The following is a 19,480-nucleotide window of genomic DNA, read 5'->3' as shown; positions in this document are numbered from 1 at the left end:
GTGAGTCTAAGAATGTAGTGAATAAGGGAGATGAGATAGCAGATAGCAATCATTTTGTAACATACATGCACACACCCATACATAAATATTCACATATTTTTCTCATCATATATTCGCAGCTCATATTGATAAGTTGCCACTCGTCAACAAGCCGGATGTGTTCGGTTTGCATCCAAATGCGGAAATTGGTTATTATACGCAGGCGACACGCGGCATCTGGAGTCATTTGATCGAATTGCAACCGCAGACAGGTGAGTAATGATGAAAAAATTTCTATTTTATGGTATTTACAATCTTCGCTTTTTTATCACTTTTTTCACTTTGTAATATAGTTCCCAATATTGGCGCAGCTGCTTTTAAAGAGACTTTTTTTTTAAGAAATGGCTTTAATTTGCATGTAGACACTGTTCAGTTCAAGAAGAGGTTAGCAATTCAGTTTTATATTGTACTAATTGGGAAAGAACTTAATTAAAAATTTTAAAGGAGTAGTTATGATTGTTTGGCCTAATTATACTCTGAACAGGGTATAATGAGTTTGCCACGAAGTTTGTAACGCCCAGAAGGAAACGTCGGAGATGAGAAACTTTATAGGTAACTTCACGAAATTTAGCATGAGTTATTTTCTAAGGCAACAATGTATTCTCCGGAGAAACTGTATAGATCGGATGACTATAGCATTTAGCTGCCATATTAACTGAACGATAGGCGTTAAGTGCTTATATGGAAAACTCTTTCATTTGAAGAGATATCTTCATGAAATTAGGCGTGAGTATTTGATTAAGGCAACAATTTATTCTCCGAAGAAATTATTCAGATCATACATTTTGAATGATCGGAATCAAGTTCTTGTAAGAAACCTTTGTATTTAAGTTAACGTTTTTTCTTGTTTTGGTTATAGTTAAGGGTTACTCGTTTCACAAGATACTGTGTTATCCCCCGCCATCTTGAGGCATCAGCCATCTAATCTAAGGGTTGATCGGAATTTTGTAAATTTATTGACTTATTGTAATTCATTATTGGCAACTGTCTCAATTGAAATTACTTTTTTGTCTATGGCTATAACTGTTATCCACAAAATTGTATTACTATTTGTTCGGATTGTTCTGCGTTTTATAAAAAAAACGCTAAGACTTCGTGACCTAGTAAATCGAAAATCATTCAAGGGTGTGCCAAATTTGTAGTAGAATCAATTATTTGTAATATATTACTGCCGAAAGTAATTGATATGTAATTAAAAGTAATGTATTCTGGAAAGGTAATGTATACCCCAAATCAAAAGAAATCGATGACGGCACAACTAAGCGGAACCTTTGAACCCTAAAAATCGTTAAAAAAAAGCAGTTGTGGTCTTAAAAAAAAAACAATAGAATCAATAATGGTCGTTTTTTTTAAAACGATGTAGATCTTCATGTAGTACTGAAAGATTAAGAAATGTATTTAATTCCGCTTTCTGCAGCATAGATATAGGTTAGACAAAGCTAGATATTATATATAATGAATTATGTTGTCAAATGTTGAATTTCGATTACAAAGAATCTAAAAAATAAGCCTTACCACTTCATTTCTAAATTCTGAGGTATTTACCTGGTTCCAGAATTAAAGTTATTTTTAAGAACGGGCAAGGAAAGCACAAATCTATTTAAAAAAAATAGATATATATTGATACAACAGCTAAAAGCAAAGGCTCTACAACAGCTTCAGCTATACCCTGTAGTGGTCCGATAGCGACGGTTCCTACAAATGAGCAGCTTGTTTGTACGAAAAAGATATTTGCAAAATTTCAGATCGATATATCCAAAATAGAGGGACTACCTCGCATATATGTAGGCAGGCGTACATGGCTAAAGCAATTCAGCTCGTTTCGCTGATCGTTTATATACAATATATACATTTAATAGCTTATCCGGCGTTTCCTTCTGGGTGTTACGAAATTTCGTGAAAAACTTAAAATACCCTCTGCAGGGTATTATAATTAGAATGTATTTTCTTCCAAAGAAATATAATTTATAAATAAAACCTACTAAAATATTTGTTAATATAAAAAATACCGAAATTATAAAATATGTGTATTTTTCATCTCCAGAGGGTACCACTGGCCATTAGCATGGCAGCAAATCCCTAACCGTATTATATAATCCATTTGTTGGCACTCAATGTAGCTTTTTACCAATTTGTGCACAAAGCAATTTTTCAGCATTTTCTGCCACGCGCATTTTCGGTTTCATTTGGTTCGCCGGCATAGCAGCGAGTTTCATTTAATTCACAATTTAATTTAATTGAATTAATTAGTTGCGGTTTTACAATTAACTTTATTGCCTTTGTCGCAACTGCACAACTGTACACACACAAATACAATAGCGACATGTGTAAATACAATACACGCTCAATACATACACATCTACCCACATATTATCCGCTAGTTAAATTTTATAAACCCTTCTGCACACATACAAACACACACACAGTTAAGTACCTAGTATGTAGTATTTTACTAATTATGCGATGGTCGGTCACACCGCTGTCGAAAACGAAACCGAACCAATTAAGAACTGCATGGAAATGCTGCACAGAGAAAATCGTTTGATTACTGCTCGATAATATTAAATGAATGTATTGCACAATAACTGTATATATAGTATAAATTGTTATCTATATTTGTATGTCAGTGTGCATTTATTGTAATAACGGTAACTATTAAAATTTGCTATTTCATTTAATACTCATGCTGTTTGATTATTTCCCTACCTCCCCACACTTTTACCGATATCATTTTCATGCTGCATTTGCAGTAACGGTGTGGACCTCGGATGCGATGAGAGCGCTCGGTAACGTATCACTACAACTACATAAATATTTATAAGCAAATTGCCAAAAAAAACTTATATTTCTTTCATTGAACATAGTTGAAATTTATATTTTTGCACAAATTAGTGCGTGATTTTTACATTTAAATATTTTAATTGCAAAGTATGGATTTTTCGTGAATTTCTCTTATCCTATTTTCGTTTTACATTTGGCAGCAGGTAATATGTGTAAATGAGAGTTTATTATATTGGAACAGAGTGCCAGAAAGTTAAGATAAATAATATGAAAACTCAAATGAAAATAGAAATGGAATGAATAAGAACATATTCAAATCAAAAAGATAAGGTTTTGCGGATTTTTTCCTAGAAATAGTTGCGTGGCTATTAATAAACGGAATAACCAACGAACATGGTTGTAATATAATATATTGAAGCGGAATAATTGCATTTCAGGCAGTCACTAATTTAGTCAAATAGTAAATTTTTTACACAGTACCATGATGATGAATGTGTATTTAAGCTTATTTGACTTGTAAAATAAATTAATTTTAGTATTAAAGAGAAGTAATTTCGATATAGTCGAGGCAATGCTCGATCCATCATATAAGCTTTTTTAAAATTAAAAATAACCTAAGTTTCTAGCTTTATATCGGCCGATGATCAAAGACTTTCCATTCAAAATCATAAGCATGTTTTTTTGTTCCAGCGGAGATATAATTAATATCGTTTCTTCAACCTGAACCTCTAACTCAAACTCAGTGACAAAAATATGTTAAGTAGAAAAATGTATCGGCAATAGCTTTGTATATAATATTATATGTATATTATTTATTACGTGTCACGTTTTGTTCGGGGTAAACTTCTAACTACTCAACCGATTGAGGTAAAATTTAGCACACTTTGTTCGGTTTGATCCAACTTAAAAGTTGGATCGTATTATGTTAAAAGTAAAACAATTCCTTTATAAAAAAAGTTCTAAAAATAAACATGTGTTCAAAATTCAAAACAAAAAAAAAATAATTTTTCGACGTGTGGTTTTCAATGAAGCAATACTTTCTTCGGGGTTGCTCTTCTTGACAAAATAATGGTTCGGGTTGCGCGACGCATCGCGTTCTGCGTACAATATTCGGTCGACATTATCGCCCAGCAGAGTCGGTAATTTGAACAACCATGGATCGGTTTCGCACCAAGTTTACTCTGGTGGCTAATGCGCATCCTCAGAGATGCCGTATAGTGCGCACCGAAGACGTTATTGCTACTGTGAAGCAGAGTATCGAAGAATATCCGCCAACACGCGCAACAATTTTGCAGAAAGATCTTGGTTTGCAGGCTTTTATTACAAAATGCAGCACGTGCAAGAATTGAAGCCGAACAAGCATCAAGCGCGTCGTACGTTTGGTGAATACCGATCCCGTAATAACATTTACAATAAATATTATATAATCAAAAATTGTCCACTCTTTCAAAGGCGTAGTCAGATGATAGTCTACTCGCATTTTGCGTTATCATTATACACACATTTATATTATAAAATTAACTCAAATTTAGATTTTCTAGATTTTGTAGCATCTTTAGGTACCTATTCAAAAAGTGCCACCAGACTTTGAGCTCATATTTCATAATAACTCTGCTTACAATCAATTCACAAAGACTGTTGCAATATCTACAAATTTCAGTTAATTTTCGTGATTGTTTTAATTTCTGTTTTTCGAATTAATGTTATAAATATAAATACATATGTACATATGTACATTGTTATCACGAGTACATTTCTTAAATAATTGGCCAATTGAAATGCCACGTTTTTACTGAAAAAATTGCATTGTCACTTAATTCAATTTATTACAGTTTGATTGAGTTATCTGGCAGCTTCCAATGAAATTGTGGTCACGACTCCACATACGGGTGGAATTTAATAATATTTGAAATTCCATATTGCATAAAAAAGATGGCAAAAAGCTTAGCTAAAAAATGCACACGCCCTTGTGTCACGCAACTGACTTGCCAACCGTTTTTTAGGATTAAATGACGGATATATCCCGGCAATTTTTGGAAAAAAAAAGTGAGGGGTTACTGCGTAACTGTAAACTCAAAACAGAGAATTGTAATCGAAAAACACCTGCAATTGAATTGGTATGCAAATGAAGGCAATGTCTGAATATGCGTGAGCGGGTGAAATATTCAAAAATAGCAGCTGTCAGTTAAAACAAATAAAATACAATTTCAGTGTGCATACGCAACGCCATAAATTGTTAACAGTTTTTGTTTTTACTTTGCTTTTTCAAATCAAATTAGCTGCCAACAATAAAAGCTATTGTTTTTTATGCACACGAAATTTGTATTGCCCAAAAAAAATTTCATTTTGCATTACGCATCTCAATTGTTCACCTTAATTGCCCTCCATGTTGATTACAAAATCATAAAGTTTACTTAATTCCATAATTGCGCATTCATGTGGCACACAACTACCCACATATGCCACATATACATACATATGTATGTGTTGTGCATTTGTGCATACTTTCTAAAATAGAATATTAAAATTTATTTACAACTCCACTTGCCATACTACAATTTACACCTGCAACCAAAAGCCTGCACACTTCACGTTTGCAACCATAATTAGTTCGCTACAAAATGCGGATTAAAAGTAAATTACCAGGTATTAAAGTGTAAAATCGCAGCATTGCCGACTGTGGCACATCGTAATCCCACCCAACTCCATGGTACTTTAGTGTTTTGGTGCATTTGGCATGTGTGAAAATTTAAACTGTTTAACCACAATGAAATGGTCATAGCAACGGCGGCTATGTGCAACGTGCAACCTGTAACCAGCGGCCATACCGCAAAGCGCTGCGGCCAGAAGTACACACATATGAACCAGCGCAGCAAATACAAATTTAAAAGGACTCATAAAAATGCACACTCTCTGGTGAATTGTATATAAGTATGTGCTCGAAATTTTCACTAATTAGCTGTACAGTCACAAAGTGATCAATAGGAAATGTTTGCAGCAATAATTGGTAGAAATTTACCGAAAATTAAATACTTCAAAACTATTTACACTAAGACAGTCACTAATTTAGTGCGAAAAACAGTTGAAGTTGCGGAAACTACTAATGCAACTAAAAGGACTAATATCTCAATTGTCAAATTTCGCTTGGTCACTTTCAATATTTCGAAAATTTCTATAATTTATTGTTTCGACCTCAAATTATTAGACTATTGAAAATGTACTTTTAATTAAATCAATTAAAGTGTGCGCACGAAAATAATTGTCGCACTAGTAACATTATAAAACACTAATTTGGTTAATTAGTTTTTATATAAGTAGTTCACATACAGGTTTATACGAATTTAAAAAAAAACATAGTCAGTCTGCTTAGTTATAGACGAATAATCGCAGCTGTGGCTGAACATCCTCTTGCAGAGTATCTTTGTTGAGGTTGTTGCTTACTTTTCGTCACTAATTTTCAAACTGCCTGTGATTTTTTTATAGATTTTCGGATCTTTATTTGTTTTGTTTTAATAATGGCACAGTAAGTCTCAATTGGCCTGAGCTCGGGGCAATTCGAAGCATTCGCCTCTATAGGAACAACAGTCACTCCATTGTCTTGGTACCACTTTAAAGCAATTTTTTCAGTAATTATGTGGCGCGATCTCAGACCAAAAAAGTACCAAAAAAGTACCAAGGACCCAGTAAAGTCTTAAGCATTTTGTTTCGTCAAAATATGTTGATTATCATTGCGATTTGATAGTAGTGAGAGCATCTGGGTGCTTAAAATTTTTAAAAAGTGGACACGGCCCCGCCCTATTATAGGTTAAATGTCACTATCTCACAATACTTCGAAAATTTCGAAATGCCCGAAATTAAAATTCATAAAAAAATACCTAAATTTGAACTTCCACATAAAGGACCTATATTCCCAGTATAAATTTCGTACGTAATAATAAACAAGTTACGAAATCTCTTGGCAAAACGCACGAATATAAGTATAGACACAATATATTTTTTACACTTCAGAAATATAGCACATATCGCCTGATGCTTTCTAAAATAAGTTTAAACGAAATAGCGGTATTTCATATCACTGGATACAGTGAAACACACACCGAAATCGCAAACAACTGTCGAATGGAGTGTCAAATTGCGGATATCATTTGTTGCTATTGTTGTTATTAAATTTAAATTTTAGTATAATTAGAACTCCAAATTTTAACTATGTTTTCACATATCGATGAATTAGAAATCCATAACTACACTAAGCAAGCGTATTGAATTTCGGAAACATAACATATTGACAGACAGACAAACAAAAACTTGAAACCAAAACCAAAAACAATGGAAATAATCACTAAATATTGTTGTACATAAGTGAACAGCAGACTTCTATTAGTGTGTGTGTGTGTTTGAGTGCAAACCCGATTTTTGCATATCATGAAATTCTATAAATTCGCAACACATTATGGGCGAAAGTGTATCTATTTCATAGTCTTGCAAATGCATAGTTTAATTTCATATTGAGGTGTCATTGTGGGCGTGTGTGAGTCCTGTTAAATTGACATTTACATTTGATATTTGCAATTTAAATGACTTTGCAAACAGTTTGTGTTTTTCTTTTGGGTTAAAGCATGCACTCAACGAGTAACTGTAATATTTTTTCAATAATCAATTTCAAATTTGGAAAGTCACTTAAGTCAAAAATAGTTGCTGTAACTATTTTTTGTTAAATCAAAGTTAAAAATTTCAAATAACCTACATTTTGGAGCAAAAAAAATCAATAGTCTTCTCTGCATTTTCAATTTATTCTTACATAAAATCATAATTCGATTAACTTTAGCTCTTTGGTATTTTTGTTAGAACATTTTATGCAACAAGCTAGTTTAAAGTTCGCAATAAGCAAGAACAAAGAATATGTAATAAACGTCAGGCAGATTTAAGAGAGAGGCACTAGAGCTTAAAACATATATTTTCAAGTATTATTTGTATCACTTTTTATATATCTTTTTAAATAACTATTCACTTCAAAATGCCGTATTTTCATTTTACTAGAGATTTTGGATGGAATATATGTACATACATATATTCATTATACAGAAATTAATAATAATTTATATGAACCCACCACTTCTGTGTGCTTTCATATTTCAGCATTACTGCTGTATGAAATTCGAAATCAGCTTTTTTCGGACAAAATATACAAAATATGTTCACTATTTACAATTCTAATTCAAATAAATTTGCATCGATTAGAGGATTAGAGAGAACGCACGCTACTACAAAATATGCACATTATATTAATTAGCCATATTTAATACATTAAATAAATAAATTTTGTGTAAATGAGCTCACAATTGTAACAACAAATATTTTTTTTTTATATTTATGCAAAACTTTTTTTTACCAAGACACCACCCGCCAACATTATGGTATTAAATAAGGACTTGATCTGAATATCCTTACTTGTAGCTTAGAAAAAGTAGAACTACTGCTACCTTAATGGCAGCAAACTTAGCTTGAACAAGTAAGGAAGGGCTAAGTTCGGATGTAACCGAACATTTTATACTCTCGCAAAGTCAAATGGTATACTCGTTTGAGATTTCTTTGTGGATTGACTGATATTTTCGGTAGAAGGTCAACTATAGGCACTGGGGTCCACGTATTTAGTACTTAGGGGCTTAAACAGTTTTGGTTAGATTTAGACAATTTTTGGCCACAAGGTGGCATACTTTAATTGCATTATTCACGCAGAGTTTTACCCCGATATAATCATTGTTACCTGATTTGCATAGTGGAAAGTGAAAGAATCAGATGGAATTTAAAATGGTGTTATATGGGAAATAGGCGTGGTTGTAGTCCGATTTCACCCATTTTCGCACTATGACATAGAAACATGAAAATAATGCACCGAATTTGGTTGAAATCGGTTAAGCAGATCTCAAGATATGGGTTTTCACCTAAAAGTGGGCTGTGCCACGCCCATTGTCTAATTTTGAACGCGGTTCCTATAAAGTCATCTTATACCATCTCAGAGATAAAATTTAATGTCTCTGGCGTGTTTAGTGCTTGATTTATCGCGCTTTTAGTAGTTTTTAACAGTACCGTTATATGGGGAGTGGGCGCAGTTGCCACCCGATTTCAACTATTTTCACACCGTCAATAGAAGTGCTAAAAACATTTGCTTCCAGTGAATTTTGTTATTATGGCATTAGCGGTTTAGGAGATATGCACATTAAACCTATTAGAAGGGGGGATGTTAATTGATAGTTCCCCACAGTAGACGCTGACACCAATATTGCCCAGAAACTTTGACCCATCCGTAAAAAAAATTATCAATAGTTTATCAATCACACAAAAATTGCCAGGGTTGAACTATTCCACGTACAGACGAGTGAAATCAAACGATTTGGTTTTACTGATTTTCTTCAAATACATACTTATTAAATTTACTCTTATGTTAGAAATTTACTACCAAGAAATATAATTCTGGATTTTCTAACCTAAATCGTTCACCTATTTTTGTAAACTAAACGGGGTATATTAAGTTTGCCACGAAGTTTGATTTAGCCATGTCCATTGAAACATTTTTAATTTATGAAGGTATTCTAGCTTCGGTGCAACCGAATTGAAGGTTTTTTCTGGTTTTACTTAAGATTTGCTCATTCAAAAAGGATTTAAGGTTAGATCCCATAAGCGTTCGATCACCTGAATATTTTTGTCCACAGTATTAATATTATTATTACAGATACAAAATTGGCATTGAAGATGCAGTTACTTCAAAATCAAAATTTGAAACGTCGATTTCAGTAAATTACAACATTTAGTCGCACAGAGTTGCCTATTTACAATATAACGTTTAAAATTCCTTAAATAATTGTTAATCGATTGTTAATCATTTAATCCGTTTTTTTAACCCTACAACAACCACTACTACAACTACAACAACCCAAACTGGTAAAAAACGTGTGATGTGCCGCATGCAGGCGATGCAACTGGAGGCATCAGTCGCGACGACTTCATCGACAACGTCGCTTCTGGCATATTGGGTAAACTGCCTGTTGCCTTCGAGGTGTGGCGTGTGAAGAAGCAAGTCCAAATGAATATCACACCGACAGGCGTGGTGCTGCTGCAAGAACTGGAACGCTTCAATTTGCTAGTGATACGCATTAAGAAAACGCTCGAGTTGCTGCGCAAGGTAAGTTGCTACACAAAACCACCATACATTTGTAGAATATCTCAGAGACACTTCTTATACGAAAGTGTCATATAATTCATTAGACATAGACGGCGCACTTGATTTGTTCAACGATTGTGCAAGTGAGAGTGATTTAGAGGAAAAGTTCGAAAACGAGTGCGTTAAGTGGCATTAATTTCAATTCTGTCGTCAAGCGCTCAAAAAACAATGCCCCGCATATATCTATCTGTGTACACTTGCAGATATATGAAAAGGCGAAAATATTGGCTACTCATGTTTGTATGTTTGTGGCATGGCAAGTGTAAAATTGAAAAGCCATATAAGTAAAAGGAATGTTTTAATTAAACTTTTCAAATTAAACTCGAATTGACGCTGTGGAAGAAGTGGCTTCGAAAACGGTACGAAGCCAGCTAAAGAATAGAATTCAAATGAAATAAAAAATGAGAAGGAAACAGAACAGGAAACAAGAAACAATAATAATCTGAAGTGTTTTTGCTTAGAAATGTTGTCAGTGGTTACAATACGGCGAGCAGTTGACAAGCACAATTCATCAACTCGGGAGAAGTGTTACAGAAGCGCTTTCATCTTTCAAAGTGCTAGTAATTACGAATTTTGCTTTGTATTAGTGCTTTTGGACATGTCTAGACGATCAGTATGATTTTAAAGAGAAGAATTATGATTTTTCCATTAACACATTTAATATTGAATTATAAGTTAACTAACTTTGAATATTTTCCAATAGAGCTTAACTATTATTGAATTGCACATGGTTGACAAAAAAAAGTTAAATCTAAAATTTGTGAACGCTACATTACATATAAGATATTTATGAAATCGTAAAAGTCAAATATACATTAAAATTTAGAATTAATTATTTTAAATATTTATATGGCCTTATTTGACCCTGACGAAAAAAACAACATCTTCTCTTATTTTAATACAAATCTTAATTATCGCTTAATCCAGCATTGACACACTTCATTCCCAAAGCATTAACTAAAATGGTTGAGTCAATCCACAAGAGATGTTGAGATTCTCTGCTATATCTCTGATGTCAGCATGACGATTTTCAAACAATGTTTCTTTAGCTTTTCCAATTAGGCAAGTTTTCATGACTTCACGACCTGCACTGACTGACATGAACCAATCTATGAAAATAATTTTTTATGGATGGTTTGCCCCCCCAAGTCCGAATCTAATTTAGTATATGAATATATGGTATATAGAAAAGCAACTCTGAGTATAGTAAATAGAGTAAATTTCTCAATTCTGAAACCCATATCTGTAAAACTATAGTAAAAGATTTCAAAATTGAGGAAGTTTAAAATCTTCAGTTATGAAGTGATCTAATTCGTTGAAGTAAAATTGAAAAAAAAAAATATTTCATCTTTAAGCACCACCACCACGATATTAATATATTATTAATTAAAAACTTTGAAATTTCAAACAAAAAAAAATTTTCTCTTCTTAATTTTGCTTTAATTTATTTTTTACTCCATAACAATGTACCATCCCGTTGTAGCAATCAATTCATCAAGACATTACAAATAAATATCCCTTAAGAACGATCACAGTAACGATTTCGAAATATGGCAGTATTATACATACCAAACTCCTGTACACGCCATATTTATACAAGCATACGAGTACATACATATATACATATATAAATAAAAGGACAAATTGTTCAATAATTTTTCTTGCTTTCCGCCCATTTACTTATTTCAACGACAACACGGTCGCACAAGTCGCCTGCGCTGCCGCCGAGTGGAACGAAGAACGAATGACGGTTTTAAGAAATTTATTATGCTTGCGATATGACAGCAGGCGATAACTCGCTGCTATACTTTATTAATGTGTGCTTGAGTATGTCAATGTGTGTATGCGTTTATGTGTGTTCTACACACTGTACATCTTGTATGCCACATGCCACATGTTACTACATTTATTCACCCTTTCCAAGAGTACAAATGAAACAAACAAGCAAAAAAAGATTACCAAAAAAAAAGCATTCGCAACAGAAAAAAATGTGTGTCTACAAAAGAAAAAGCGTAGAGATAACGAGAACTGAACGAAAAGAATCGATTTCCTGTTATTCGCTATACTACACCACCCACTCGATGTTGTTCATCAAAAGTACAGTGGCACCACAAGCATCCTACCACACCGCTGACAGATGGTTACAAATGTAAAATATTGAAATTTTTACAAATTTCGATATACGCAACCTGCATGATGTTGGCGTTGTTATTTTGTATATGGTATTTACGAGAAAATGCGTAACGCACCAAAAACTTGAGCTTCAAAAGTGGTCTGAGGTGTATTTAAAACTGTGAAGTTTCCGTAGAAGTGACAGGAATTTTCTCATAAAAACATTTTTTGCATGAGTTCGCTTATTTATTGTTTTTCAACAGACTCTTATGCTGCTCTAGCTGTAGTATTTTGGCTTTCGCATTGATATTTTGTGCAACGACAGGGCGTATGAGTAATATTGCCTCAGTTGTATTTCATATTAGTTTGGTTCGCTGAGTTGATAACTGCTTGTTCTATGGTATATTGAGGATTCGGCTTTTAATTAAGTTTTTCAAAGCAAAGAAAGCACAATATGAAGCTTTTACTCATATGAGACTTTTCGAAGAACCTCTTTTGTCTGAAACGTGTCGATTTCATATAAATTTTGACGTATTTCCGTCCACTTCCAAACAGCATAAATTGTGACCGAATATACCGTTAAGTTAACATGTATGCATTATATACACATATAAGTAGTTTCTAAGCTTTTTTCACTTTTGTTGGCCAAAACCTGCATGCACTTCGCTCGGCTGTCGCTGCGTATTTGAATTTTCAAGCAATAACACGAAATGGCATATACACTCAGTGCAAAACAATATATGAATGTATGTGTATATATGCTAAGTTCACCATAAATGATCGGCAAATTGAATTTTCTAACACAAACAATGCATTTGCTTCTGCCAGTGACAAAATGTTTTTCGCTAAAAACATAAAAGAATTGTATATGCGAAGCAACACTCATACTATGTGTATGTATGTATGCAGTACATATGGATTGAAAAACAAGGAAAAACGTTAAATTCGGTTGCATTGAAGCTATAATTTTCTTCGAAATGATAAATTTCAGATCGACAGATCAGAAACTGAGACAGGCGCACATGAGTAAATCGACTCAGCTCGACACACTGATCATTTATAAATGCTTTATATGGTCTCCGACGTTTCCTTCTGAATGTTATAAACTTCATAGCAAACATAATATACCCGGTGTAGGTTATAAAAATATTATTGCACTCATTTGGTGCTGTGTATTTGTTTAGTAGATCCCAAAATCATTTGGGAACCTAAATACCAACCAATACATTATGGTATACTGAAGTTCACACATTCTATTATTGCAAATTTACTTTATTACAGTTTTCCAAAATATGTATCCAAATGATCGATGCAATATAATCTTCTTACGTAGAAAGCTCTAGTATTCCTACTTGCTGCTTGATCTGGTGGAAGCAAAAGTAGTCAAAAGGCTCCAAGTCAGGTCAGATCTGGTATAGTTTTCTCTTCCGACCAAGGCACAGAATTAGTCTAGCGAATACCACAAATGGGAGTACAAGCTCAGCTAATCATATATCAAAGCTTTTTTTTTAACTTTTTTTGACTATCACGTCTTTAAAATTGTGTCGAGCTGGCTAGCTAATACTCATTAACACTTAACCGATCCTAGAACAACAACCAATTTCCAGACATACAAATATAACAAGAAATTCAAATACCGACTCTTGAGTACCTTCTGTGCATTTTGTGGTCCATTCTACTTACAGTTTTTACTTAGATTTCATTCCCACAGAATACCGTATTTTACCAATGCAAAATTGAACCCCAGTTTCTGTACTCGTACTTCAGCTTAAAAAGAAATTCTTGCAAGCCAATTTTATGGCAAAAAACTTAAATTGAGACTCTTAGCATTAAACAAATTGAGAACTGCAACGGAACCGCGTAGTATGGAAAGAAAAATATTCCAGAAAACTTAATTACCTGTAGCTTATAGTCTCACAAACCACGAACATACAATTTATGAAGCAATTTAATTTCATAGTCAAATAAATACAAATGTACCCAGCTATAAGCGACGCACTGAATTTTTGCATTTCTCCAGCTCACACCAATCACACGCTGCCTGGCAATATTTGCTTAATATTTGCGTTGCGAAATAAAATTATTGAATGGCATATTTTTATTATTTGTGAAAATCACATTTGCATGCATTTTTTATAGGCCATCGCCGGCGAAATCGGAATGGACAATGTGCTGGACAATATCGCTAACTCGCTGTTCAATGGACTGTTGCCAAACGATTGGCGCAAACTGGCGCCGGCCACATGCAAACAACTCGGCAGCTGGATGGAGCATTTGCAGGTGAGCTACGAACGCATAAGACTCCTACACATACACCTACAGACACCCATGCACGCATACATATGTTTATCAGCAAGCGCTTTTCATTTATGCTTTATACATAACTGTTTATATTTATTATTTATTTTATACTTCATTTTTCCACCTTTACTTGAGGCAGCTGTAGCCGCTGAGGTTAAACGGCGTTGTGCTGCTGATTGTTGCTGATAGACAGGCCGAGCGACAAACAACTGCATACAACATACATACAAGTAGATACAAGCACAAAGCCACTACTGCAAGGAAGTGTTTGTGTGCGAGTGTGTTGTTGTGTATGTTTGTTTCTCTGTGCCGTGACCACTTCCGTTCGTTATTTTAACCGTTAACACCGAAAACTGGCAACAGTCGCTCATTAATCATTAGTGTAATGGTAAATGGCTTTGCCATCAATATGCGGTCGGCCAAGCTCACCTATCAATCACAATCGCTCAGCACCGTTAAGTGGCTCAACGGCTTACGGGTTCACAACAACAAATAACAGTTCAACGCTGTTTGTGCCGATAGAGTTTATTAATAATTTCTTTTTCGCTTCCATCTTTTCTTCTGCAGAATCGCTCAACACAATTCAAGTATTGGGCCATGTCAGGTGAACCCTTAGTGATTTGGTTGTCTGGGCTACACATACCGCAAAGCTATCTAACCGCATTAGTACAGGTGAGTAATGGTGTGCTGAAAATCGACAAAAATGGCAATAATTTAGTGGATAGCGTTGGCATGAGTTGAGCAAACAATGTGTTAATGAAAAGGGAGGTGAAATTCGGAAAACAACCTATAACGATGAATAACTTATAACGATGAATAATGCTTATATAATATATTATATAATCGACTAATCAGAGCGAAAATTGAAAATTTTGAGAGTGATTTATAGCAGATGAAATTTTAGTTAATTTCAGAGAATTAAGTATAAATTGTTAAAGTATATAACTAATTTGTGCGGTTTAGCAAGAGATTGCGTAACTTGATTATTATTCAATTGTTTCAATATTACGAACTTGCGTTGGAAAGCAACTATCCTTGTGCGTCGTTTTCAGTCAGGCTTGGAAGACGAAAAACGTGCTTGGCGGACACAAAAGTTTGAGTATGAGGAACTGAAAGCATTGCTAGATGAAGCCAAATCAACGACAAGGTCCATGACACCAAGGTAATGCTCAGTATTTGATAGACGCAGAACGGCGTGCTGTATTATGAGCTTGTAAAACCGGGTAAAACCATTAATGAGAAATGCTACCAGCAACAAATCCTTAAATTGAAACCAGCGATTGCTGTAAAACGCCCAGAATCTGCTTCTAGACGCAAGGCAATAATTTTCCATCATAACAGCGCTCGGCAACATGCCGCAAGACCGGTTAAAAATTATTGGGAAAACAGCTGCTGGGAAGTGTTGCCTCACCCACCTTTCAGCGCAGATCTGTGTACTCGAATTATTGTTTAAGCCAACGACACAATCTGTTAACAAAATTATTCGAACGGATCAGCATAGAGCTGCTATACAAACTGACAGATCATAATCCAGTTCCTATATAGAATCTTTTGTATTTGTGAAGGATATCATTTCATCTGTGTAGCGGAAGTTAACGTTTTGTCCTGTTTTTTGTTTTATTAAAAGTTCAAGTTTTGAAAAAAAACCGCACGAATACAGTTATAGAACCAATATCTATTATAAATAGCTGCGTTACGGTATAGAAAGCAGCTTAAGATATTTATCAAAGTGACCAAATCCCTATCTTAAATATTTGAAGTATACCGAGATAATTCGTAATTTTATAATAAAAATGAGACTTCGGAAACAAGAATTGGTTTTTGAGAATTTACTTATAGCTCGTTTACTTTCCTTCCACTAAGAGTTGACCATATGCCAAGGGTGTGATCTCCCATATTCTTAAGTATAAAGTACACCATAAGGTCGAAAAAATTCACTTGTAGTATGGAAGAACGATAAAGACCGATTTCAGTATTTTTTTAAGTGACACATATCAGGGTCCAAATTTTTAACGGGATCGGTACGAAGTTCAACAGTTCCAAATAATTCAGTTATGAGAATGTGGGTAGAAATAGAGTGATGTGTTTTGCTTTTAAAATATCCCGCATCATAGAAGCCTCTCTGTTACATTACTATTTAATTTTTGTAGCTTAAGTAGCTACAGGGTTACAACACTTTAATTAATTTTGGGCAACATCACTTTAAGTCTACAAACCTTTGATTTTAACCATCTGATGACATCTAGTACCGTGTATATCCACCAAGATGGTGCCCAGAATGTTGCAGACCAATTATACCTTCGCATAGAAATAAATTATTAAGTTTCATCTGGAAAGTTGGGAACACAATTCAACGCGACATATATATATTTTATTCTCATTTAGTTTTCATAATAGGCTTTCCCGAAACTATCACTAATGCCATATAGTATGAACTAAATTTCAAACATGTTTGATGTTTACACTTCCTAAAGCCACAAGAGATTATGTAATTTACGTAATGTTCCCTCTGTGCCACATTCATGTTCATTTATTCGTTTTTTTACACACCCACCACAGATGGCATGTCGCAAAAATGGTTGGCCGCTAGACAGATCTACTCTGTATACCTGTGTTACCAGCTATTTGGATCCGGATGATGTCGAAGAACGTCCCCCAACGGTAAGTATGCCGGCAAAAGGCAAAAATCAACCTTAAAAAAAAAAAAATTGAATAACTGTCGTTACCCGTGAATGTATCGTCGCATGTTTGTAAGAGAAGTCTCTGTGACCGCAGCAGGCCAACCAACCCTGGTGTAAACTTCACAGATGTCCATATCGCGCATGCACACATATACAGCAAAGCTCACTGACACCTGAACGCCACTAATTTCGCAATTAAAAAGTCTGTTTGCATTTCAAATGCGCTGACCCAACCGATCCAACACACACGTGCTTATTACACACTTTTATTTACTTTTCCACGAATTGACATTTTTTCTTTTTTCGGCGTCGCTTCGCTTTTTGAACTGCTTTGCGCTAAATGCCGGCGTCACCGCATTCACCACCACATCAATGGCTCAAACCACATTCGCATAAACCGACTGCTACAATTACAACAATGCGTCGGATGGTCGCATGTGTATGTAGGGCTGTTATATTCAAGGTCTCTTTCTGGAGGGTGCACGTTGGAACATGGAAATTATGCAATTGGCACGTTCACATCCCAAAATTTTAGTGGAAGATTTGCCGATCTTGTCAGTGGTACCGATCGAGGTACATCGCCTGAAGCTACAGGTAAGTGTAGTCGCATTTTAGGTCTATAGTAGACCACCAACTAAAGGTATCTTGCATCACATTTTAGTAACACAAATCATAAAACTGCCCCTCACTATTTATATGGATATCCCTAGAACCGTTACACTATTCGCAATTCTTATCCGTGAAATTGTTTATTTTTCTTGTTACCTTACTTTCTTGAAACTTTTTGCGATATTTTTACTCATTTGCTCTCCCGTTAATTTCTGACCTTATTGAACTAACTAACTTGTTCTTATTGCTATTTTTGCGTAAATTTTTCACCATAATTTAGAATACATTCCGTTCCCCTGTATATACTACATCGCTACGTCGTAATGCCATGGGTGTTGGACTCGTCTTCGAAGCTGATTTGGCCACCACAGAGGATATCAGCCACTGGGTTCTTCAAGGTGTTTGTCTCACTCTTAACCGAGACTGAAGATTTTTTATTGTTATTTTATTTATTTTAATCTTTAATAATTGTGGAATTTGCAATTCATCTATAATTTTATTTGGTGTTCTCCACGCTATTTATTAATCTCTTCTTCTGTTAAATGAATTCTTGTGAGACTGATTTTACATGAAATTGAACTTCAATAAATAATGAACTATGAAATACAAAATGTCTCATGGGATATATGTATTACTCGCATTTTTTTCAATGAACAATTAATGTGTTTTGATAAATATAATATATACAATATAAACTAAAGTTTTATAAAAACTGTCGTATATTTGTATTTTTATTTATATTGTTTTCAGCGTTACAATAATTTCTAGAAAATATAAAATTTACCATTTATTTCTAAAACAAATTTCAAAAAACTACTTATATATCAAAATCATACAGAATCAGCGAGAAAATTTAGTACTTAAAAAAAACATTTTTAGAAAATAAGCTAAAAAAGTATCCACATGTTGTATGAGTCCTTGGCTTTTGATATGCTTTAATGAAAAAAGGTTACTGAAATATCGAGCCATACTTGTTCATTTCTTCAAAATTAAATTTAATTTTAATAGAGTATTCCAAAATAACGCATAAATGCGATTGGAAAGGCAAATTTTAAAGTAGGGTTGCTAAATTAGTAGCACGGTCTACTCCATTCACACTTTTCGAATATATAAATCAGCTTCACTAGCATAATATGTATGATCAACATACATACATGACATAGAACAAGCAAAGAAAGGCTACTCGTTTTAGATTTCTTTGTGGATTTTGCCGCCTTGTTCTATGTTGACCGATATTTTCGGTAAAAAGTCAACTATAGGCATTGGGGTCCACATATTCAGTACCTACGGGCTTGAACAGTTTTGGTTCGATTTAGACAATTTTTGGTCACAAGATGGCATACTTTAAACTTATTATTCACGCAAAGTTTTACGCCGATATAATCAGTGTTGCTTGATTTGCATACTGGAAAGTGAAAAAATCGGACGGAATTTAAAATCATGTTATTTGAGAAATAGGCGTGGTTGTAATCCGATTTCACCCATTTTCGTACTATAAGACATACATAGAAATATGAGAAGAATATTATGTACCGAATTTGGTTGAAATCGGTAAGGCAGATCTTTATTAGGGGGCGGGACCACGCTTACTTAAAAAAAAAAATTTAACTGCACATGGCCTCCCTAATGTGATCCTGTATACCACATAAGAGTCTTGTATCTTGTTGTAGAGCTTAGTTATGGCAATTTATTTGTTTTTGAATAATGGCAATTTGTAGGCGTGGTAGTAGTCCGATTA

The 19,480-nt window shown here is 34.2% G+C and overlaps 1 protein-coding gene across 1 annotated transcript in view; it reads left to right on the top strand.

The window, feature by feature from the left end:
- Dhc98D (Dynein heavy chain at 89D) overlaps positions 1–18,331 on the top strand; it is a 92,369-nt gene extending 74,038 nt beyond the window's left edge. The window contains exons 56-62 of the mRNA XM_070105888.1: positions 120–251; positions 9,789–10,000; positions 14,291–14,431; positions 15,020–15,124; positions 17,012–17,113; positions 17,581–17,727; positions 18,023–18,331. Of these exons, the coding sequence (XP_069961989.1) occupies positions 120–251; positions 9,789–10,000; positions 14,291–14,431; positions 15,020–15,124; positions 17,012–17,113; positions 17,581–17,727; positions 18,023–18,169 (986 nt within the window). The 3' untranslated portion in view covers positions 18,170–18,331. The remainder of the gene's footprint in view (positions 1–119; positions 252–9,788; positions 10,001–14,290; positions 14,432–15,019; positions 15,125–17,011; positions 17,114–17,580; positions 17,728–18,022) is intronic.
- Positions 18,332–19,480: the final 1,149 nt, after the last annotated feature.

The sequence above is a fragment of the Bactrocera oleae genome, chromosome 2 (assembly GCF_042242935.1).
Source record: "Bactrocera oleae isolate idBacOlea1 chromosome 2, idBacOlea1, whole genome shotgun sequence".
Classification (NCBI taxonomy): Eukaryota; Metazoa; Arthropoda; class Insecta; order Diptera; family Tephritidae; genus Bactrocera; species Bactrocera oleae.
This window is presented reverse-complemented; position numbering and strand designations above follow the sequence as displayed.